The following is a 25,086-nucleotide window of genomic DNA, read 5'->3' on the forward strand; positions in this document are numbered from 1 at the left end:
GCCGATTTTAAATCGCGCGCGCGGCATGCTACGACATGAACGCGGGTTTAACGGGCTTGAAGAAGGTCACCGCAGCCCACCTGTTTTTACTCGATTGTTCCTCATTTTTAATACCCCCCAATTAAAACGGCTTACGACGGCTTTTTACTACGAGGTCGTTCGAACTTCCAACCCGTTCTTCAACTCAAACCTTTTAGTTGCTACGGAAAATAATCGCTCTTAAGGGCTCTTGACTCTATAAACAATACCTAATATCTGTTTTAATTGCATTATTTAACTATTTTGCATCAAATCATTTTATACTCGTCGTGAATATCTTACGGGGGTCAAATGAAGGTCAAATACTTAATTATGTTATTATATTACTAATGTAGCGGTTTAAGTATAATAGAAGTATCGATTTGAATATTTTGCATTCATTGTGGAATGGATCAACCGCGATTTCGAAACGGGAAAAATGTAAATTCGTAAAAAACCGTCGAAGCATAGCACGTATGAATGCAAAATTAGCGTAAACAGCAAGAGTGCAAACCTTGTTGGGGAATTCAAACTAAAACTGGAAGCAGTTGCAAAATGGAAATTTAGATCGAGATAGAATTGAGATTCAAATTAGAAAGGGTGAAATAAATAAGAGGGAGTAAACTCGTACGGTATACGAGCCGTTTTACTCACTACTTAAATCACGTACTTTATTGTGACGTTTAGATTTACATGTCAAACAAATCAATATTAGATTTCGGGTGGTGGTTGCGGGAGGCTGATGAATCGCTTGAATAAATTGGAGGGGTCCCCGGAGACCGAAGAGATACAATTTACACCTTCATTAAAACACTTTAATGCAATCGGTCGCCCGAAAACAAACGGGAGGCTCGAGAATATTGAGTTTCTTTCGTTTCGAATCGGTTTTAGGGGCGCCTTTCAAGGTCAAGCGGGCGTCTTTAAAATTTCAGCGTCGAGCGCATTCAAGCTGTAAACCATGAAATGTTCTCCACTACCGTGATTAAATCCGGAAGTGAGGGAAGGATAATAAAAAGTTAATAAAAGGTAACTGTGTTACTTAATTATCGTACCCGTAATTATGCAACCAATATCACAGCATTTGTATTGCAATACGCAAATCGTGTAATGTGCGATCTGTACTGTGATATTGGTTGCATACTTGCAATGATGACGTCGGGTATGATAATTAATTAATTTCTTCTTTCTTTTATTCATTAGGGACACGGCAAAACTATGTCTCAATTAGTTACAAACCTGGCTATGTTCGTCGACAAATAAAGTTGGACCCCGCACGAGGCCCACGTCGGTCGATACAAAGGATTTCCATACCGGATTATATCTACATAATTTCGCGAAACTAATCAAAATAGTTCACTGGAGCACAAATTGCAAAACTATTACCCAAAACCCGGTCTCGGGTCAATTACTATTTTATTCGCACCCCATCATCCTTCCCAACACTAAACGCGAAGAAAGAAACCGGGGAGAATCATGACACATATGGATCATCTGTAATTTCACATATTCCGGTAGCGTTCTAAAGAAATTGCCCCACCTTGACTTGTGATGTGATAAATTTTATTACATCCCATCGCTTTATGCGGACCTTCTAAGGCGGTGTATCGTTTACACAACCCACACTTCTTCAACGAAAAAAAAATACTAACCTCTCTATATATACTGCGGATTCAACAAAATATAAAAATATTCTTATCAAAAAATTTACTTTATTCTTTATGCATTAATAAAATTACTTATTCAGCTTTCTGACAATATTAATAAATTGTTTTGAGCCATTTTGACACACACCAATCACTTTAAAAAATTACTAAAATCATTTTTATTATTTTAATCATTCTTAAAATGTTTTTAAGCAATTTTGACTTACACCAGCGAGTTTTTACCAAATTCTAAATGTTTTGAATTTTCTGGAAAAAAATTTTTCTAAAATTTTTAACTTGGTCATCTTTGTTAAATTACAAGGAGATGTTTCTAATTGATTTGAAGTATTTCGACGCTCCAATGACGTTTTTTTAATTTTTTGGTATCTTTGAAACACCAAAATCATTTTGTCAAAGTCAACTTTGTTTACTTACCTTAATTAATAATAAGAATTTTAAAAAAGAAACAAGTTGTTCGTTTCATTAATTCATTTATTTTATTACCAATAGTAGAATATAAGAAACGATAACAGTTATCGATTAAGGAATGTATAATTGACAACAAAAATGAGGGGGAAACATATAATAGTTGAGATAAAACGATAATCGGTGATTATCGTAAAAAGTAACATTAACATCGATATATTTATAATAGATATCACAAAAATAAAAGACGCGTCGTCGGATATATATATTTTTGATTTGAATCGTGTCGTTTCTCAATTTTTATAGCGGCGGGGACTGATTCGTAACATAGCTTTCATCTCCCCGCAGAAAAAAACAAAAAAAAAATACAAACATACGTGAGCGTTTTTTGTCCTTTGAAGTGCTGAAATTATGGGGATGTTTTTTTTATTCAAATTAAAAAGTGCATAAAACTATGGTGTTCAGAAAATATTACACCACATCATCGCTCGTGTGCCTTCTATTGATATTTTTGTTTGATATGTCCAAATGAAATGCATTATTTTTGCGGTTTCGGAAAAGAAAATGTGACATTGTCTACCTACTATTTTTTATATACTTTGGCACTTTTAAACAATTCATCAACACTTAATTTTTATACACGGTGATTTTCAATGAAAATTTCTTCCGTCGTCGCTTGAAAACGGAAGAAGGTATATTTTACTAGGTACATGTAATATACAATAAGCTGTCGTATAATTATTTACAAATCGATTTTTATTTATTTATTAATTTACTTTTTTATTCGGATTTTTGGTGAGGGAACTAACATTTACGTTTTAAGAGAAGCGAAAAAATGCACACTTCACCTCGCAGTCAAAACAAATGTTCTTGCAGATCGATTGTCTGTGACCCGCCCTTATGGAAATGCTTTCGAGACCCCACTTCTATAGCCGATATGTTTTTGACGGATATTACGGTAAAACTAATGACGTAGGAAGCGAAATTGAAGCGCAATCCAAAAATGAGCAGTCTTATAGAAATTTGCGGCACATTCACATTTTCCGACTCCGCCGAACCGATTTTAAAACTATAAAAATATTTCTTTTGAGCTGACGACGTCACATTTAATTCGATCCAAACGGTTTACGCACGATGATATGAATTGTTGTTACGATCGCCATTTGATGAGTCCATTTCGATATTCTAATACAACCTGAAAATTAAAATAGAAATAAATTTCAATTATATATAACAAATACTACTTCCATACTTCTTTAAAAATTATTTAATACATTTACATGTATATAAACAACCTAGGCTTTATTAAGTTATATATCAATACAAAGCTACACAGTTTTTTAAAACGTATTATGCGATTAAGAGGTCGCTTGCGGCCGAGGCGGTACATCTATACTAATATAGTGATGCTCAGATGAACTGTATTGAACGATGTACAATTTAATTAAGCCGAGGTCGCTTGCGGCCGAGGCGGCATATCGATACTATATTGATAGGAAGCTAGTCTATTTTGAACCATATATAAGTTAATTAAGCCGAGGCCGCACATCTATGCTATATTGATGTTCAGCTCAACTGTATTGAACGATATATAACTTAATTACACCGGCCGAGGCCTCATATTGATACCATATCGATAAAAAGCAAGTCAATTTAGAACCATATATGAGTTAATTAAGCCGAGGTCGCTTGCGGCCGAGGCGGTACATCTATACTAATATAGTGATGCTCAGCTGAACTGTATTGAACGATATACAATTTAATTAAGCCGAGGTCGCTTGCGGCCGAGGCGGCATATCGATACTATATTGATAGAAAGCTAGTCTATTTTGAACCATATATAAGTTAATTAAGCCGAGGTCGCTTGCGGCCGAGGCGGCACATCTATGCTATATTGATGTTCAGCTCAACTGTATTGAACGATATATAACTTAATTACACCGGCCGAAGCCTCATATTGATACCATATCGAAAAAAAGCTAGTCAATTTAGAACCATATATGAGTTAATTAAGCCGAGGTCGCTTGCGGCCGAGGCGGTACATCCATACTAATATAGTGATGCTCAGCTGAACTGTATTGAACGATGTACAATGTAATTAAGCCGAGGTCGCTTGCGGCCGAGGCGGCATATCGATACTATATTGATAGAAAGCTATTCTATTTTGAACCATATATAAGTTAATTAAGCCGAGGTCGCTTGCGGCCGAGGCGGTACATCTATGCTATATTGATGTTCAGCACAACTGTATTGAACGATATATAACTTAATTACACCGGCCGAGGCCTCATATTGATACCATATCGATAAAAAGCTAGTCAATTTAGAACCATATATGAGTTAATTAAGCCGAGGTCGCTTGCGGCCGAGGCGGCATATCGATAGAAAGCTAGTCTATGGAACTTATCATTAATATGTTGTCGATGCACTGCCTCGGCCGCAAGCGACCTCGTCTTAATTGAATAATACATGCTTTAAATCTGTGCAGTTTTGTACAAAAATGCTATCGGCTTAATTTACTTATATGTCCTACAAAACAGGCCCACTTTTTGTCGATATTATATTACAAGTTTTCATTGCAAATATTTTCAGTATAATATAAAAAAATGCTCATTACATTAATGTAGTTATTAATTTTAATGCGAATTAAATATTGTTAATAATTAAAAAAATTGATAATTGTTAATGGGATCTTAAATTTTGAAGGCGAAGTGAATTGTTATAAAAAGGTGAGAATAAAGCCTGCTACTTATTTACACCATATTTTAGCACTTCTGAAAGCATAAGCTTTTTCCGAGGTAGGTAGTTTTTCCTTGAGTGAAATATAAGGCAGCAACGCCCAGTAGTTTCTGTGTTTTTATTTTTCGCACCATCTTCACTGTGTTTTCTTTTATATAAAAAGGTTTCTCTTTTCATTAGATAGAATAGGGTCTTGGGAGCTAAGTAAGTGGGGAGAAGTTTCCTTATTTTTTAATTATCGGGTCTGATGGTCGAAATTATACAAGGGCGAGGGTTGGCAAGCGTTTCGGTGATAATTTATACGAACGTACTTATAAGCGAGGTATAAATCGATTAAATTCAAAGCGTAAACCTTTTACTGGAATGAAATATATTCTGTATAAATGTTTCGATAAATTTAACAGATAGTAAATCCGTAATGCAGCTATTTTGCATATGTATTATGTTGGAATTAATGTCCCGTACATTGTTTACATAACGTTGGCGTATTATTTTGATTATTTGGATGGGTTGGACGAACGTAGACGACGCGTCACGACGATCGAGGGCTAAATTATTTCCATTTAATTGATATACGAAAAGGGAAACCCAATCAGCTCCTCGACCATAAAAATCAACCCCAGGCACTCACCTCAGTTTGCTCAAAAGTATTAAGGCGGGAAATTTAAAAGTCCATCATCCCCGTTTTTAAGACGGGGTGCATTTGAATGCAAAGTACATCATTTAAATATAAGTTTAAATATAAAAAGTTCGCCTTTTAAGCCAGACCTGTGTTTCCACTCCCTGAATTGATTTATTATGCAGGACCCCACATCCTTTGTGTCCCCTCAAAAAAAAAAATACATTACTCCCGCTGATTTATGGGAAATTTACTGTAGTAGAAGGGTGTGATATACTGTATATTTTTTCGCTAACGCGTTATTAAATTCCGGAACGTGCGCTCTCGGGAGAAGCGAAACTAAAAACCGAATCGGGATAAGATATTCACGCGCGGCATATCGCCTTCGAAAGGGCGTATCGAAGGTAAAAATGGTGTGTTCCGATTGAATCTCAGTAACAGGTGGTTCAAATTACAGCGGTTTGGAGCAACACGCTGGCTTCGGATGCAAGAGCAATTTTAAAGATCAATAGCGTAGAGTTTCGACCCCGGTTATATTATTGGAATACACACGATGTGATCGCTCGCGGCTTGATAAATTAATCTAGAATGCTCGAAGCGGTTATGTGCTTTTCGATGAAGTTATATACCTGATCCAATTGGTCCTGGAGGGGTGTATACACTTAAACCAGTCTCTACCGTCTGTTCTGCTTGAGGATCTTTCTTATCCGAAGACGAAACCATCACCTTCGGACGATCATCTTGACCCAAAACTCGGCTGACGTTTCGTTTACCACCTCCATCTAAGAAAACAACGTCAATACTTATTAACCCGAAAATTAACGACTATCAAAATTAATTTATTTAAAATTTATCAAGCGTGGAAGAGGTCTACGTCCGGTAAAGCTTTTTCACAATAAATAGTCAGAGGGCGAAAGAAGCAAGTTCGCCGTTACAATAACGCGACTACCGTAATGGCAAAAGTTAGGGTTAAGAAGGAGCGCAAGTTATTCTCAACGGTGATATTCGGGGTACAATGAGTCTGGCAGTTTTTAGCCTCCAACCCACTTTCCACCTTCGTCGGTATAACGGAGTTTAAACCGTGTTTCTATTCTCCAAGGAGTTGCACTAACAGTGCCACCCTCTTATAACATTCAAACTACCCTAACGTTTTTTTTAAATAAACATTTTTATTCATAATTCTTTTAACGACTATTTGAATTAGTTAATTCAGATTAATTCTGATTTAGACAGAAAATTTGATTCCTGCAAGCAATATTCAGTCATCCATTAGCAATATCAAGCTAATCCTCCATCTAGACTTATTCAGGCAGTATTTAGGAGTCTTCCATTATCAGTATTTATTCTTTTAATAGTCTTCTATAAGGAGTATTTAGGGTTATATGTAAAGAGTAAGTACTCACAAGTTGATATATAAATAACAATTATGTTTGTAAACATTTTAATTGTATTAATTCTTAATGTAATATATAAAACAAGGTTGCGACCCTTTCGCGTGAGTACATGTATGTTTAAGGGTGGAGGGTTTTGAAAATTCGGAGTGTGAAGTGTGAAATTCACGTCAACCCTTAACGACGCGTGCGGTCGCGTATTCTTTCCGGGTTAATATTAATGCGGCAACGTTAGCACCGGTATATGACACGTCGCGGGGGTGTTTTTCACTCGAAAAATGATCTCCATTCCGCGGCACCCCCAATTTGTTTACGCAGCGAGGGAGAAGGGACAACGAAAGGGACCAGGCTGATTATTGCCATTTTTAAGGGGTTCTCTTACTCTCTTTGTTGGAACCACTCTTCATCTCGGTTGCTCTCGGAGGAGTCGATGGCATTGGTATTTCTGTAATACAAAAAAAACTGTATAATGATAAATTTGATGAAAAAAATTTTAATTTATTATTTAGATTGTTTATTTTGTTCAAAAGTCGTTTGAGTTTTTGTTAAACGGATGTCAGTTGAAGAGGTCAAAAAGCCTCTTTTAGAAATGGTGAGCGAATAAAAGGCAAAGCCCCGTCGTTTGCGGTTGTTGAACACGTCAGGGAGCGAGTACGTCAATAGCCAGTTTAAAGAACGCGGAGCACACGTTGGAAATATCAGCTTATTGAAAGACAATACCAATCGCAGACGTCAGGCTATCTCTCGTCATTCGCGGAAACCCGAACGTTTCGTATCTCGCCCTGAAGTGTTTATCAATGGATCGCTTGAACACAAGCCACCCACGTGTTCGTACAGTTTGTTGAGCATTTCCCAATCGACTGTAAATTTTTTTAAATGGCATTTGAAAAGTTTCGTTTAAAAATTTTATTTTTTTATTTACCATAAAGTCTGATGGAACCTTCTGTTTCGCCAAGAGAATTTTTCGAAATACATCGATAGTTGCCGAAGTCTTTCGTTTGCATGTTCCTGACGGTGAGCTTCATATGTGCCCTATAGCTGTTCTCGGTAGTCTCTGTTCCGTACTTTTTCGACGGTAACAGCATTGCGTTTTCGTACATCCAATAACTGATCGCCCTGGGGTATGCTTCAGTATGGCAATCGATGGTAACGTCAGTTCCTGCTGGGGCCCCAACTAATTGATTTGGTACCCATATCATTGGGGAAACTGCAAATAAATATAAATTCAATCATTAAGGCTGAGTTCACTGCTTTCTTTTCTTACTAAGAAATAAAACGAAAACACTCCGAAATTATGTTACCTCTGCTCGGAAATCGATTCGGACTACCGCGTAGTTATCGTTTACAAGCCATTACACACGTTACGCGTAACTCTATATATCGCATTGACTGTGCACACCCGAAACGCGAAGACGGCATAAATTTCGACAACGAACTCCTAGAATTTCGGATACCAATTGCCCCTATGTGTCACTATGATAACGGCCAGTTCAATTTTCTTTAACTTTATCGATCAATACCTTTAAATAATTACACTAACATTTCATAGAATCAGTCAATATCTTTATATATTATAAAAATTGATCTTTAAGATTTTATTTGGGATAAAAAATTGTACACAGCCGAAAAAAATTTAGGTTATACCCGAGGTCATTTGCGGCCGAGGCACTACAATTGCATATAAATAAAGATTATACACAGCGAAGCGATGAATTCAAGTTGTAGCCGAGGTCGCTTGCGGCCGAGGCATTACAATTTAGATTCTTATAAATGAATCGTGATTAAAATACTGCCTCGGCCGCAAGCGACCTCGGCTTTATTACTTTATTTGATGGATATACAGCATCGAGAACTTGTCATATAAATATAGATTGTATACAGCGAAGCCACGAATTCAGGTTGTAGCCGAGGTCGCTTGCGGCCGAGGCATTATAATTGAGATCCTTATAAATGAATCGTGATTAAAATACTGCCTCGGCCGCAAGCGACCTCGGCTTTATTACTGTATGTGGTGGAGATACAGCATGGAGAACTTGTCATATAAATATAGATTGTGTACAGCGAAGCCACGAATTCAGGTTGTAGCCGAGGTCGCTTGCGGCCGAGGCATTACAATTAAGAATCGTGATTAAAATACTGCCTCGGCCGCAAGCGACCTCGGCTTTACTACTATATGTGGAAGAGATACAGCATGGATAACTTGTCATATAAATATAGATTGTGTACAGCGAAGCCACGAACTGAGGTTGTAGCCGAGGTCGCTTGCGGGCGAGGCATTATAATTGAGATCCTTATAAATAAATCGTGATTAAAATACTGCCTCGGCCGCAAGCGACCTCGGCTTTATTACTATATTTGGTGGAGATACAGCATCGAGAATTTGTCATATAAATATAGATTGTGTACAGCGAAGCCACGAATTCAGGTTGTAGCCGAGGTCGCTTGCGGCCGAGGCATTACAATTAAGAATCGTGATTAAAATACTGCCTCGGCCGCAAGTGACCTCGGCTTTACTACTATATGTGGAAGAGATACAGCATGGAGAACTTGTCATATAAATATAGATTGTGTACAGCGAAGCCACGAACTGAGGTTGTAGCCGAGGTCGCTTGCGGCCGAGGCATTACAATTTAGATTCTTAGAAATTAATCGCGATTGAAAGACTGCCTCGGCCGCAAGCGACCTCGGCTTTATTACTATAGAACTGGTGGAGTTAAGCATGGAGAACTTGTCATATAAATATAGATTGTGTACAGCGAAGCCACGAACTGAGGTTGTAGCCGAGGTCGCTTGCGGCCGAGGCATTACAAGTGAGATCCTTATAAATGAATTGTGATTAAAATACTGCCTCGGCCGCAAGCGACCTCGGCTTTATTACTATATGTGGAAGAGATACAGCATGGATAACTTGTCATATAAATATAGATTGTGTACAGCGAAGCCACGAACTGAGGTTGTAGCCGAGGTCGCTTGCGGGCGAGGCATTATAATTGAGATCCTTATAAATAAATCGTGATTAAAATACTGCCTCGGCCGCAAGCGACCTCGGCTTTATTACTATATTTGGTGGAGATACAGCATCGAGAATTTGTCATATAAATATAGATTGTGTACAGCGAAGCCACGAATTCAGGTTGTAGCCGAGGTCGCTTGCGGCTGAGGCATTACAATTAAGAATCGTGATTAAAATACTGCCTCGGCCGCAAGCGACCTCGGCTTTACTACTATATGTGGAAGAGATACAGCATGGAGAACTTGTCATATAAATATAGATTGTGTACAGCGAAGCCACGAACTGAGGTTGTAGCCGAGGTCGCTTGCGGCCGAGGCATTACAATTTAGATTCTTAGAAATTAATCGCGATTGAAAGACTGCCTCGGCCGCAAGCGACCTCGGCTTTATTACTATAGAACTGGTGGAGTTAAGCATGGAGAACTTGTCATATAAATATAGATTGTGTACAGCGAAGCCACGAACTGAGGTTGTAGCCGAGGTCGCTTGCGGCCGAGGCATTACAAGTGAGATCCTTATAAATGAATTGTGATTAAAATACTGCCTCGGCCGCAAGCGACCTCGGCTTTATTACTATATGTGGAAGAGATACAGCATGGATAACTTGTCATATAAATATAGATTGTGTACAGCGAAGCCACGAACTGAGGTTGTAGCCGAGGTCGCTTGCGGGCGAGGCATTATAATTGAGATCCTTATAAATAAATCGTGATTAAAATACTGCCTCGGCCGCAAGCGACCTCGGCTTTATTACTATATTTGTTGGAGATACAGCATCGAGAATTTGTCATATAAATATAGATTGTGTACAGCGAAGCCACGAATTCAGGTTGTAGCCGAGGTCGCTTGCGGCTGAGGCATTACAATTAAGAATCGTGATTAAAATACTGCCTCGGCCGCAAGCGACCTCGGCTTTACTACTATATGTGGAAGAGATACAGCATGGAGAACTTGTCATATAAATATAGATTGTGTACAGCGAAGCCACGAACTGAGGTTGTAGCCGAGGTCGCTTGCGGCCGAGGCATTACAATTTAGATTCTTATAAATGAATCGTGATTAAAATACTGCCTCGGCCGCAAGCGACCTCGGCTTTATTACTTTATTTGATGGATATACAGCATCGAGAACTTGTCATATAAATATAGATTGTATACAGCGAAGCCACGAATTCAGGTTGTAGCCGAGGTCGCTTGCGGCCGAGGCATTATAATTGAGATCCTTATAAATGAATCGTGATTAAAATACTGCCTCGGCCGCAAGCGACCTCGGCTTTATTACTGTATGTGGTGGAGATACAGCATGGAGAACTTGTCATATAAATATAGATTGTGTACAGCGAAGCCACGAATTCAGGTTGTAGCCGAGGTCGCTTGCGGCCGAGGCATTACAATTAAGAATCGTGATTAAAATACTGCCTCGGCCGCAAGCGACCTCGGCTTTACTACTATATGTGGAAGAGATACAGCATGGATAACTTGTCATATAAATATAGATTGTGTACAGCGAAGCCACGAACTGAGGTTGTAGCCGAGGTCGCTTGCGGGCGAGGCATTATAATTGAGATCCTTATAAATAAATCGTGATTAAAATACTGCCTCGGCCGCAAGCGACCTCGGCTTTATTACTATATTTGGTGGAGATACAGCATCGAGAATTTGTCATATAAATATAGATTGTGTACAGCGAAGCCACGAATTCAGGTTGTAGCCGAGGTCGCTTGCGGCCGAGGCATTACAATTAAGAATCGTGATTAAAATACTGCCTCGGCCGCAAGCGACCTCGGCTTTACTACTATATGTGGAAGAGATACAGCATGGAGAACTTGTCATATAAATATAGATTGTGTACAGCGAAGCCACGAACTGAGGTTGTAGCCGAGGTCGCTTGCGGCCGAGGCATTACAATTTAGATTCTTAGAAATTAATCGCGATTGAAAGACTGCCTCGGCCGCAAGCGACCTCGGCTTTATTACTATAGAACTGGTGGAGTTAAGCATGGAGAACTTGTCATATAAATATAGATTGTGTACAGCGAAGCCACGAACTGAGGTTGTAGCCGAGGTCGCTTGCGGCCGAGGCATTACAAGTGAGATCCTTATAAATGAATTGTGATTAAAATACTGCCTCGGCCGCAAGCGACCTCGGCTTTATTACTATATGTGGAAGAGATACAGCATGGATAACTTGTCATATAAATATAGATTGTGTACAGCGAAGCCACGAACTGAGGTTGTAGCCGAGGTCGCTTGCGGGCGAGGCATTATAATTGAGATCCTTATAAATAAATCGTGATTAAAATACTGCCTCGGCCGCAAGCGACCTCGGCTTTATTACTATATTTGGTGGAGATACAGCATCGAGAATTTGTCATATAAATATAGATTGTGTACAGCGAAGCCACGAATTCAGGTTGTAGCCGAGGTCGCTTGCGGCTGAGGCATTACAATTAAGAATCGTGATTAAAATACTGCCTCGGCCGCAAGCGACCTCGGCTTTACTACTATATGTGGAAGAGATACAGCATGGAGAACTTGTCATATAAATATAGATTGTGTACAGCGAAGCCACGAACTGAGGTTGTAGCCGAGGTCGCTTGCGGCCGAGGCATTACAATTTAGATTCTTATAAATGAATCGTGATTAAAATACTGCCTCGGCCGCAAGCGACCTCGGCTTTATTACTGTATGTGGTGGATATACAGCATGGAGAACTTGTCATATAAATATAGATTGTGTACAGCGAAGCCACGAATTCAGGTTGTAGCCGAGGTCGCTTGCGGCCGAGGCATTACAATTGAGATCCTTATAAATGAATCGTGATTAAAATACTGCCTCGGCCGCAAGCGACCTCGGCTTTATTACTATATAACTGGTGGAGATATAGCATGGAGAACTTGTCATATAAATATAGATTGTATACAGCGAAGCCACGAACTGAGGTTGTAGCCGAGGTCGCTTGCGGGCGAGGCATTACAATTTAGATTCTTAGAAATTAATCGCGATTGAAAGACTGCCTCGGCCGCAAGCGACCTCGGCTTTATTACTATATAACTGGTGGAAATATAGCATGGAGAACTTGTCATATAAATATAGCTTGTACACAGCGAAGCCACGAATTCAGGTTGTAGGCGAGGCATTACAATTGAGATCCTTAGAAATATATGTTATTATATATTTTTATTTATATTCTAATTCTTATTTTTATAAAAAATCAACTTATACAGGGTGTCACAAGCTGTAACTGTGTTATTTACATTTCGATTTTCATAACCTAGGTATCAAATGAAATTTTTTATAAATATGATTCATGCTACAAGTAATTTTTTTCCATTATCACTTAATAGTTGCGAATATTTCAAGTATATTTATTAATTAATTGTGAATTTATTGAAACATTTTCAAATCCATTAAATTTTGATAAAATTTAACTAACTTTAATAATGCATGATTGATACATTAAATGTTGACGTAATTCTGATGTGCCATAAAGGACTGTAAAACAACTAACCAGTTGGGAAGGGTTCTATTTGTATCTGAAAATCGATGTTAATTAGGATTAAATAATAATGTACCCTTTGTGATTTGTTGTAATTAATTCTTTTTGTATTAAATAAAGCTGTAGTATGTAACAACGATATGTATTAATAAACGTTAGGATTAGTTTAGAGATAAATTTAAGCATTGATTTTGTGAAATATGCGTAAACTAAGCGGCTTTTTAGGGTGCCTAATGAATGATATGATGATACTCCATTATTCGGCGATTGGAAATTCGTTATCTGTTTACTTCGGGTAGTGAGGGCGCAAATGCGTGCGTATTATCGGCCACGGCCGGACGTGGATAATAAATCGCCTCGTAGTCGGTGTATTACCTGTTTCGGCGAGCGAGTGCAACTTCCGGGTATTCAATAATTACCGTGGAGATCAAAAAAGTTTTTCCGACGACGACGTATCGAAAAAAGTTTTATTCCCGGGTGTAAACGGCTCCCGTACAAGTGATAATAAAATACATGCCACGTGTCCCGACGGCGCCTCGAGATTCCATGAAAGGAATTTCCACCCAAATTGCCGCACGCTAAGATCGAAATTAAAAACTTAAATTGTTGGTAGTAAAAACGAGTTGTCCTGGTGAGGTGAAATCGATTACGGCTTTGGTAGGATATAGCGAACCATCAAACCGAAAGCCGTAATTGTCAATGGGAAGAAAATGTCGCTCCATTATGCTGGATGTACCGGCGTCGAGCAGTCGATAATGACAGCGAACAAAGATCAATTAGCGTTGTAAAGCCGAATATATTTGCAGTCAACAATAACATAAATTTCGATGCAAATTGCCGCGTGTTGGTTGTGCCTCAGAAGCCGTGGGCACGACTATATCCCCGTAGAGCAGTAACTCAAGGGAAATAAAGCCCCTAGTAGAGTCGGGAAATTCGTCAACATGCTTTAAAACACCGCGGCCAGGATGTAATGAAAATGTTTTTAAGGAAAATCCCGAATGCCGTAAATTTAAGGGTACCTGCGGAAATCATCTGGGAGGTAAATAATAACACCCACGAAAAACTGGCGCAATTAAAAACGTGTGCGTTAAATTTATAGGCCGTATTATTTATACCTTAAACCGGGCTATTCCTCAACCCAACCCCCACGGTTTAACGGTGGTTTAATTTTAAGGAGGAGGATGTCTTTGTTTCCGCAATAAACTTTACACCCCGAAATTTATACACCGCCGCTTTGTCGTTCTAATTTATAACCTTGTTACACCACTCACCAAAAAAATACAAATATGTTGCGCTCTGTTTCACTATTCAAACATTAAAAAGTCTTATCCACAGATAGCATCCAAGATTATAGCTTCTGTTTGCCACTTTAAGAGTTGCTTAGCGATGATGTAAGTGTTGAATTGGTTGGGGTTTAGATTTTTATTGATTGCGATTAGATAGTAGAGAAAAGTTTTAGGAAGGAAATCTATAATTTACAACTTCTTCACAGCGACTTGGAATCTGTCAGTTAGCCAAATTTCCTGACATAAGAAGTTCTTAATTATTCCATCTTATTAATAGTTTAAAACTATTGTTCTAAATCTAGAAACACTAACAAATTTTTTTCTCATTTATAATGAAATAAAGTTTTCTTTATTTATTTGGGCTATGTAAAGTACATACAATAAATTGCAAATGGTAATTTCTTGAATGATAATGAGTACCATATACACCAAAACTAGATCAACATAGTATTGCTTTTCCATCAGTGTTGCTTGCTGCAGTATTGCAGCAATATAGCAGAATGCTGTTCTGGTATTTCACAAAGTCTTGGTATTTTTGATACTCGGAATCGACCGACATCTTCATAAAGATTTCTCTTCCAGCGGAAAAAACTCGAACTTGGCATGGCTACCCTGGAATCTCTGAGTACTTTTATGGCTTCAGATGTCAATATATATGTCGTTTATCACGATATACTTTATCCTGGTGTTTTTGGCAATCGGAATCGGACTCTATTTGCGTTCTCTTGAAGCTGGAAAACTTCGGTCTTGGCATGGCTACCATGAAATTCTTGAGTACATTTGTGGTGTTGCATATCGATATAGATGCAATTTACCACGATTAACATGACCCTGGTATTTCTGATATTATTATTATTATGTAATTTTTGAATGTTCATGTGGTTTCAGATATCAATGTGGATGCCATCAATCAGGATTAACAAGATTTTGCTCAAGATGGTCGTCACTTAGAATCATGCACACACTTGACTTGGAGTGTCAGGAACACCAGAACTTTGTGATGGATGACATTTTGTGCTATAATACTATATTAAATTACGGACGAAATGTTTAACCTTTAACTACACGCGCTGGTGTACTTTATACACCACGCGCAGCAAAACACGTATAGAAACCTGTTAAGTTGACAACAGTGACATCATGCGCCCTCTATCCTCTTACTATAGTATCTAGAATAGCCAACAATAGTTACAGTTAGATACATGCGAGGTAGGTGAACAGGTTGTTCGTATTTTCGTGGAAAAACCTCGTGGTGAACAAAATACACCGCGCGTGTAGCCATGTGAGTATATCTTCGAAAGTTATTTTATTATCAAATATAACATTTCACTGGTTTTTTTTCAATGTATTTTCAAATTCAATGTATTTTTTTAAAAGTTGTTAGGTACTTGTTGTTTTTTTAGGGATCGAGTCAAAATTAAGGACCCAAAACGCCTCACACAAGAAGAGCTAGAGACTCTAGCACAAGTTATTTGGGATGATGTTTCGGAAGAAAAAGTGGGAGGCAATGAAGAGACATCAGAAGAGGAAGTTATAAGCGAAAGCGATCACAGCTCTGATTCAGAGCAGGAATCTGACGATCAAATTGCCGCCTTCACAGACAGTGTGGTGAGGGACATTGAAGAAGAAGAGGAAGAGAAATACTTTTTAGGAAAGAATAAAGTGACACAATGGAGCAAACGCTCACTTGCATCTAAATTTAGTAAAATTGGTAAGAAAAATATAGTTAGAATCTTTCCTGGGCCAAAGCAATGCTCTCGAGATATAACTTCTGAAAAAAGCGCGTTTGAAAAAATGTTTACCGACGATATTATTGAAAAAATTCTTGTGTACACCAATATAGAAATAGAAAAAAAGCGAGCAAATTTCGAAACAGCTCGAGATTTTTAAGCCATACGATTTGTTTTATAGAAAATTTTCAAAATAATTATTGTCTTGGTGCGCAAATGACGATAGATGAAATGTTAATTCCGTTTAGAGGCAGATGCAGCTTTATTCAATACTTACCAAGCAAACCAGCTAAGTATGGGATAAAAGCATTCGTGTTATGTGATTCTAAAACCTTCTATGTGACCAATATGGAGATATATTGTGGAAAGGACCCTATAACAAATCTACTAAACCAGCGGACGTAATTCATCGCTTACTAGAACCGTGGAAAGGTAAAAATAGAAATTTAACTTGCGACAATTGGTATACCAGCTATCCATTGGCAAAGGAGCTTCTTACCCAAAAAATAACATTGGTAGGAACGTTGAAAAAAAACAAGAGGGAACTTCCACAAGAGTTTTTGCCGAATAAAAAGAGACAAGTAGGATCTTCGATATTTGGGTTTCAAAAGGATGTTACCAAAAAAGGGCAAAGCGGTAATCTTGCTGTCATCAATGCATAGCAATTCATCAGTAGATCCCGAAACCAAGAAGCCAGATATTATTCTGGATTATAATGCTAACAAGGGTGGAGTCGACACTGTTGACAAGATGTGCAGCACGTATTCGGTATCTAGAAGAAGCAGAAGGTGGCCATTACTTGTCTTTTTTCAACTGCTGAACATAGGAGGTATAAATAGTCAGATCCTGTACAATGCCAATCATACTGAAAATCCGCACAAATACAGAAGAGAATATCTAAAGGCGTTAGCAATGTCTTTGATGAAACCTTACCTGGAAGAAAGGGCAGAAGTCAAAAGTTTACCATCTGATACACAGGTTTTTCTCTCGAAATACAAAAGGCCTTTGAAGCAATGTGACGAAGAACCGCCAGCAAAAGTACGGAAAAGGTGTTTTTGTTGCGGAGTATATGCAACCAGCCGGTGTGCAAAGAACATGCTGTTACTACTGTTACCTGTCCAACGTGCAAGAATGACCAACAAGTTTCCGGAAATAGTGAATAAAGGTTAATTAAAACAGCTTCCAGTGGTCTTTGTTTCTTGTTTTTTAATTCGTTTTTTTTACCTACATTATAAGATTTTTTTTAAATTTTTGTATTATTTCAAAACGAGTTTTGATAATGTTCTTTCTTAAAAATAAATCAGGAAATAGCTTAACTTAGTGTCTTACTCTAAATAAATTAAATGTTGGTATTTTAATAGTGGTGGTTAATAGTGGGCGCGTGTAGTTAAAGGTTAAGTGTTTTGGTTTAGGAATTGTAAAATTTCAGAATCACAAGTTTCTAGATTATTACTTTGTATTTAGATGTTGAAAAAGCAAGGATATCTTAGATAAGCACAACAAAAATGATTGCGTTCAAAAAAAAGTAAACCAACGAGGTAAATTGAATATGAATATAGAGGATGTGTTATTACTAGATAACATAATATGAGATTATATTGACATAGTATGTAAAATGATGGGGAATATCAAACAAACGTATAAACGTAGTAAGTTTAAATGTCAACGAGTCAATATATAAACGCATAATAATATGGTAAATCGCGCAGTAGATGCAAAATTAATTTGGTAACGTATCGATTGTACAACAAACTACTGTTTAATACGATAGGGATAATTAACAATCGTTTAATTAAACATTTAATTACCGCAAATAGAACGAAATCCGGACCGGTGTTAACTGATTATCGAGTGTAACTAACCTGGGAGAACGAAAGAATTAAACGATTAACTGTTTAAAAGGTGTAGAAGTTTTATTTCGTAAAGTGGGGTACTTTGCGAAATAAATTGTTTCTGGAGGAAAAGGGAATTGAGTAATGAATATATTCTAACGTGGATAATCTGACCGCGAAATCGAAGTTTTCGTGTGATTTTGAATTATGGGATAAATTTCTATACCTGTCGAAAAAACTTTACGTATAACTCAAAGAACTTGGTCGTGGATTAATAAAAATTGGGAGCGATTTGCCGTGGACAATTTGTGTAAAGGGGCACGATCGAGTGGGTCGAAGTTTAAGGGAAATTTATATTCTCTCGTACGGGAAAAGTCGCCATATTGAAAAATACATCTTGTTCGCATTCTCGTGCAACTTGTCTAGATAGTACTATTTATTTTACTTGCAACCCAAGAATCGATCGCGTGCCGCCGCCTTTTCCAGAAATAGAAAACACACGCTGCAGTTGAGTTTAAGAATCTCAAATTATTTCTCGGGCAGATCGAGATTAAAACAAAATTAAAAAAGCAAAAGTAGAGAAATGAAAAAAAAAGAAAAATGTCGTCGAACTGTATATAAATACGAAATGCTGGAAATGTATATTCGTTGAAACGAAAGAAAAGGCAATATTTTATGGTCTCAATAAAAGCTGGTGATATCCCTTTGTTTATAATGTATCGATGGGATTGTCAAAAGCTGCGACAGACAGCCCTACATGTCGCGCATAAATTTGCATAATCCTATAACGTTGACGAGGCACTCAGATTTCCGTTTCTTTCCTCTTTTCTACCTTATTACCTTTGATATCTGAAGAAAACTTAATCCAGTTTGCATGTTTCGACGTCAAAGATATTATTTTCTCGTGGTATTACCTTCTCAAGTTCAGAAAATCGCGAATCCATCTATAAAATACATATTTTTCTCTACCCTTTCGAAATGGGAAATTAAGGCAATAAAATAACAATAAATTTTTTAAACGGCTTGTAACCGTGTATCCAGAATTGCAATTAACTGGCTCATGTTTTTTTAATGATTTTATATAATTAACACTTTAAATACGGTGCTGTCGTCCGGTCGCTTTACGACGCGCAACTAAAAGAGAAACACCCCCGTTTTACATACAGCGACGTCTCTTTTGAATTACAAACTATACAAGTTGTGACCGTTTCCGATGGAAGTCGAATGGATTAGCGCCGACTTTCCAAGTGACTTTAAAATTCTCAACCGCGCACCCAAGAAAAAAAACGCCTAAGTACACTCATTAACTAGTTAAATAATATAATTTTATTCGTTTTGCGCAACGCTCAATTACTTTTAGTTCTCGGGGGTACTAAGGAATTTTAAATTTTCACCACGATAGCGGCCCCATTACGGTAATTTCCTGTAACCTTTTAAATTAATGTTACTACCTTTTTTACTCCTTCGAGTTTGAAATTTACACTCTCCTGCTACCTGCAGCTGAAGGAGGAATTTGTTACCAATTACCCTACTTACTCTAAACCAACCCTTTTTTATACATTTCTTCCTATCCTTTTACTTCATCTCTACGAATCACTAATTTATTCTACAGTGTGTTAATTAATTATCGTACCCGACGTATGCAACCAAATACGCAAATCGCGTATTGCAATACCAGTACTGTAATATTGGTTGCATAATGGTACGATAATTAATGCATTTTCGTTTAATTTTAATAAACGTTAATCTTGTATAGGTGATTTAATAAGAAAAGTATGAAGAGTATAGGAGCAAATAATATTTTTATAGCTTTCAGAGATCGTTTTCTCGGTTCGAAGTTATTCAAATTGTTTATAGATTTTCAATAAAGCTTCGGCATGCAGTCTAATGGCGGTCCCGGGGTCGGAACGGACAATAGAGTAGAAGCATTCACTTGTTGGCAGTCGTCGTATTAATGCATTCCGACGAACCTGTTAACCCGAAAATATGTACACTATTTCAACACCGAATACCTAATTATGCCTCGTGCGTGACGTCTGCGACCGCAGGAATCTGCTCTCGCGATGAGAGAGCGCTATCGGTTTGCGCCGCGCAAACAAACCAGATAAGATTTTAATTAGCGAGAGGGTGAAGTTATATTAAATATGTTTTCGAGGGGAAGACTAGAAACAAGGTCGCTAAACTAATTTCCTCGGTCTTACTGCGCGATGGAATAATGGAAAGTGCAGTGTAGGGTGAATTCGGGGAAAATGCGTGCGCGGATTGTGGATAGAGAGGCAAAAGCGGTTCTGTGGGATGCCGTGAAACCGTAATTTTTTCACGTCCGAGTTGGAAAACCGCTGCGCCGCCCGAGTTTATTATAATTTAGTGGCTTCAGTTTCGTGTGGATGAATTGAGAATGGTTGAAATGGAATTAGCGGCCTCATAATGATTTACTGACCTGCGGAACTATCCGGGTACATCCTAATCTACTTACCCTCTACCCTTACTTACAACACCCTATGAATTACAATTTTATCCCGCAGGTAAGACGATTACCTCTACCTTCATTTTCTTCGCACCCACATTTTGAATTAAAAGAAAATGATATTTATACAAATGTTGCGGCCATCCATTCGGAACAGTTTCCCATTTTACATATCAAAGGGATTACCGTACAGGCAAAAAAATACGTCTACTTACATTCCACGTCGACGATGATGCGCTTGCTCACAGATGGCGGCACCGCGTTTGTAGCTATGCATAGATATGCTCCCATTTCTGTCCTGCTGATACGAGTCAAATTTAGCTGTTCCCCGTCGTAGACGTTCACTGAAAACAATAAATCTACTCAGTACATACGTTATACCGGTTGTCGCGATCCAATATTACTTTGGACACTAATTACCAAATTAATCCTGAGTAATTATTCCAGCAAATTTTACCTAACTACGTCTTAGCAAACCCTTTATATTGATTACTTCTATTTCAAGATTATTGTTATTATGTTTCTATTGAACATCAAATTTACATCTCTCCCTATAACAATTCTGGGAGCATCAAGTGTGTTAGGAATCTTATCAATTTATTCAGAAAATTGATACTCGCCAGTACGGAAAATCTGGAAGTATCAATAGGTAGGGAGCTTACTACATGGACTATCCTAGGTAATCCTAGGTTGTTGCAATTTATGGTTCCTGAGGTATAGCAAAGAGCCTATTTGAATTATCTAAAGTTGATGCAGTTTCTGGCAAAATTAATTCTGCGTTTATAATTAAAAACGTCAAAAATTAAAAAGTCTCCCCATGGTTCCTGCGACAAATCTAGGTATTCAGATATCTAGGGAGCATAATGTAGAGCACACTTGAACAATTTAGCATATTCTTAGGTTGCCACAATTTGTGATTCTTGAAAAAATAAATTCTGCTAAAAATCGCACATTTTACAAAATTCCTCTCGCGTCCCTAACTTCAATTTTGAAGTTGCCGATGTAAAGAAAGTATAGTAAAGGGCCAATTTGAATTATCTAAGTTAATTCCAAGTTGTTGCAGTTTCTGGTCCCTGAGAAAATTAATTCTGCGTTTATAATTAAAAACGTCAAAAATTAAAAAGTCTCCCCATAGTTCCTGCGACAAATCTAGATATTCAGATATCTAGGGAGCATAATGTAGAGCACACTTGAACAATTTAGCATATTCTTAGGTTGCCACAATTTGTGATTCTTGAAAAAATAAATTCTGCTAAAAATCGCACATTTTACAAAATTCCTCTCGCGTCCCTAACTTCAATTTTGAAGTTGCCGATGTAAAGAAAGTATAGTAAAGGGCCAATTTGAATTATCTAAGTTAATTCCAAGTTGTTGTAGTTTCTGGTCCCTGAGAAAATTAATTCTGCGTTTATTATTAAAAACGTCAAAAATTAAAAAGTCTCCCCATGGTTCCTGCGACAAATCTAGGTATTCGGATATCTAGGGAGCATAATGTAGAGCACACTTGAATAATTTAGCATATTCTCAGGTTGCCACAATTTCTGATTCTTGAAAAAATAAATTCTGCTAAAAATAGCACATTTTAAAAAATTTTTCTCGCGTCCCTAACTTCAATTTTGAAGTTGCCGATGTACAGGAAATATAGTAAAGCGCCAATTTGAATTATCTAAGTTGATTCCAAGTTGTTGCAGTTTCTGGTCCCTGAGAAAATTAATTCTGCGTTTATAATTAAAAACGTCAAAAATTAAAAAGTCTCCCCATGGTTCCTGCGACAAATCTAGGTATTCAGATATCTAGGGAGCATAATGTAGAGCACACTTGAACAATTTAGCATATTCTTAGGTTGCCACAATTTCTGATTCTTGAAAAAATAAATTCTGCTAAAAATAGCACATTTTAAAAAATTCTTCTCGCGTCCCTAACTTCAATTTTGAAGTTGCCGATGTACAGGAAATATAGTAAAGCGCCAATTTGAATTATCTAAATTGATTCCAAGTTGTTGTAGTTTCTGGTCCCTGAGAAAATTAATTCTGCGTTTATTATTAAAAACGTCAAAAATTAAAAAGTCTCCCCATGGTTCCTGCGACATATCTAGATATTCGGATATCTAGGGAGCATAATGTAGAGCACACTTGAACAATTTAGCATATTCTCAGGTTGCCACAATTTCTGATTCTTGAAAAAATAAATTCTGCTAAAAATCGCACATTTTACAAAATTCCTCTCGCGTCCCTAACTTCAATTTTGAAGTTGCCGATGTACAGGAAGTAAGTAATGCGCCAATTTGAATTATCTAAATTGATTCCAAGTTGTTGCAGTTTCTGGTCCCTGAGAAAATTAATTCTGCGTTTATAACTAAAAACGTCAAAAATTAAAAAGTCTCCCCATGGTTCCTGCGACAAATCTAGGTATTCAGATATCTAGGGAGCATAATGTAGAGCACACTTGAATAATTTAGCATATTCTCAGGTTGCCACAATTTCTGATTCTTGAAAAAATAAATTCTGATAAAAATCGCACATTTTAAAAAATTCCTCTCGCGTCCCTAACTTCAATTTTGAAGTTGCCGATGTACAGGAAGTATAGTAAAGGGCCAATTTGAATTATCTAAGTTAATTCCAAGTTGTTGTAGTTTCTGGTCCCTGAGAAAATTAATTCTGCGTTTATAATTAAAAACGTCAAAAATTAAAAAGTCTCCCCATGGTTCCTGCGACATATCTAGATATTCGGATATCTAGGGAGCATAATGTAGAGCACACTTGAATAATTTAGCATATTCTCAGGTTGCCACAATTTCTGATTCTTGAAAAAATAAATTCTGCTAAAAATAGCACATTTTAAAAAATTCTTCCCGCGTCCCTAACTTCAATTTTGAAGTTGCCGATGTACAGGAAGTATAGTAAAGGGCCAATTTGAATTATCTAAGTTGATTCCAAGTTGTTGCAGTTTCTGGTCCCTGAGAAAATTAATTCTGCGTTTATAATTAAAAACGTCAAAAATTAAAAAGTCTCCCCATGGTTCCTGCGACAAATCTAGATATTCAGATATCTAGGGAGCATAATGTAGAGCACACTTGAACAATTTAGCATATTCTTAGGTTGCCACAATTTCTGATTCTTGAAAAAATAAATTCTGCTAAAAATAGCACATTTTAAAAAATTCTTCCCGCGTCCCTAACTTCAATTTTGAAGTTGCCGATGTACAGGAAGTATAGTAAAGGGCCAATTTGAATTATCTAAGTTGATTCCAAGTTGTTGCAGTTTCTGGTCCCTGAGAAAATTAATTCTGCGTTTATAATTAAAAACGTCAAAAATTAAAAAGTCTCCCCATGGTTCCTGCGACAAATCTAGATATTCAGATATCTAGGGAGCATAATGTAGAGCACACTTGAACAATTTAGCATATTCTTAGGTTGCCACAATTTGTGATTCTTGAAAAAATAAATTCTGCTAAAAATCGCACATTTTACAAAATTCCTCTCGCGTCCCTAACTTCAATTTTGAAGTTGCCGATGTAAAGAAAGTATAGTAAAGGGCCAATTTGAATTATCTAAGTTAATTCCAAGTTGTTGTAGTTTCTGGTCCCTGAGAAAATTAATTCTGCGTTTATAATTAAAAACGTCAAAAATTAAAAAGTCTCCCCATGGTTCCTGCGACAAATCTAGGTATTCAGATATCTAGGGAGCATAATGTAGAGCACACTTGAATAATTTAGCATATTCTCAGGTTGCCACAATTTCTGATTCTTGAAAAAATAAATTCTGCTAAAAATAGCACATTTTAAAAAATTCTTCTCGCGTCCCTAACTTCAATTTTGAAGTTGCCGATGTAAAGAAAGTATAGTAAAGGGCCAATTTGAATTATCTAAGTTAATTCCAAGTTGTTGTAGTTTCTGGTCCCTGAGAAAATTAATTCTGCGTTTATAATTAAAAACGTCAAAAATTAAAAAGTCTCCCCATGGTTCCTGCGACAAATCTAGGTATTCGGATATCTAGGGAGCATAATGTAGAGCACACTTGACTAATTTAGCGTATTCTCAGGTTGCCACAATTTCTAATTCTTGAAAAAATAAATTCTGCTAAAAATAGCACATTTTAAAAATTCTTCTCGCGTCCCTACTTCAATTTTGAAGTTGCCGATGTACAGGAAGTATAGTAAAGGGCCAATTTGAATTATCTAAGTTGATTCCAAGTTGTTGTAGTTTCTGGTCCCTGAGAAAATTAATTCTGCGTTTATAATTAAAAACGTCAAAATTCCTGCAACGAATCTAGGGATTCGAACACATAGAGAGCACACTTGAAGTATCTGGCATAAATAGATAAATAATTTTACATTTACTATTAAAAATCGTATATTAAATTATATATATATTATAGATTAGTTTTTGATATCATAAGAGAATTAATTTGATGATTTGTAAAGTTGAT

General features: G+C 37.2%; 1 protein-coding gene across 1 annotated transcript in view; it reads right to left on the bottom strand.

The window, feature by feature from the left end:
• Nucleotides 1-2,139: 2,139 nt before the first annotated feature.
• LOC111414840 (Dpr-interacting protein delta) overlaps nucleotides 2,140-25,086 on the bottom strand; it is a 122,383-nt gene continuing 99,436 nt past the window's right edge. Inside the window, exons 5-9 of the mRNA XM_023046294.2 lie at nucleotides 20,876-21,004; nucleotides 7,759-8,043; nucleotides 7,219-7,281; nucleotides 6,075-6,227; nucleotides 2,140-3,282 (exon numbers count right to left, since the gene is read on the bottom strand). Of these exons, the coding sequence (XP_022902062.1) occupies nucleotides 3,194-3,282; nucleotides 6,075-6,227; nucleotides 7,219-7,281; nucleotides 7,759-8,043; nucleotides 20,876-21,004 (719 nt within the window). The 3' untranslated portion in view covers nucleotides 2,140-3,193. The remainder of the gene's footprint in view (nucleotides 3,283-6,074; nucleotides 6,228-7,218; nucleotides 7,282-7,758; nucleotides 8,044-20,875; nucleotides 21,005-25,086) is intronic.

Source organism: Onthophagus taurus, chromosome 8 (genome assembly GCF_036711975.1).
Source record: "Onthophagus taurus isolate NC chromosome 8, IU_Otau_3.0, whole genome shotgun sequence".
NCBI lineage: Eukaryota > Metazoa > Arthropoda > Insecta > Coleoptera > Scarabaeidae > Onthophagus > Onthophagus taurus.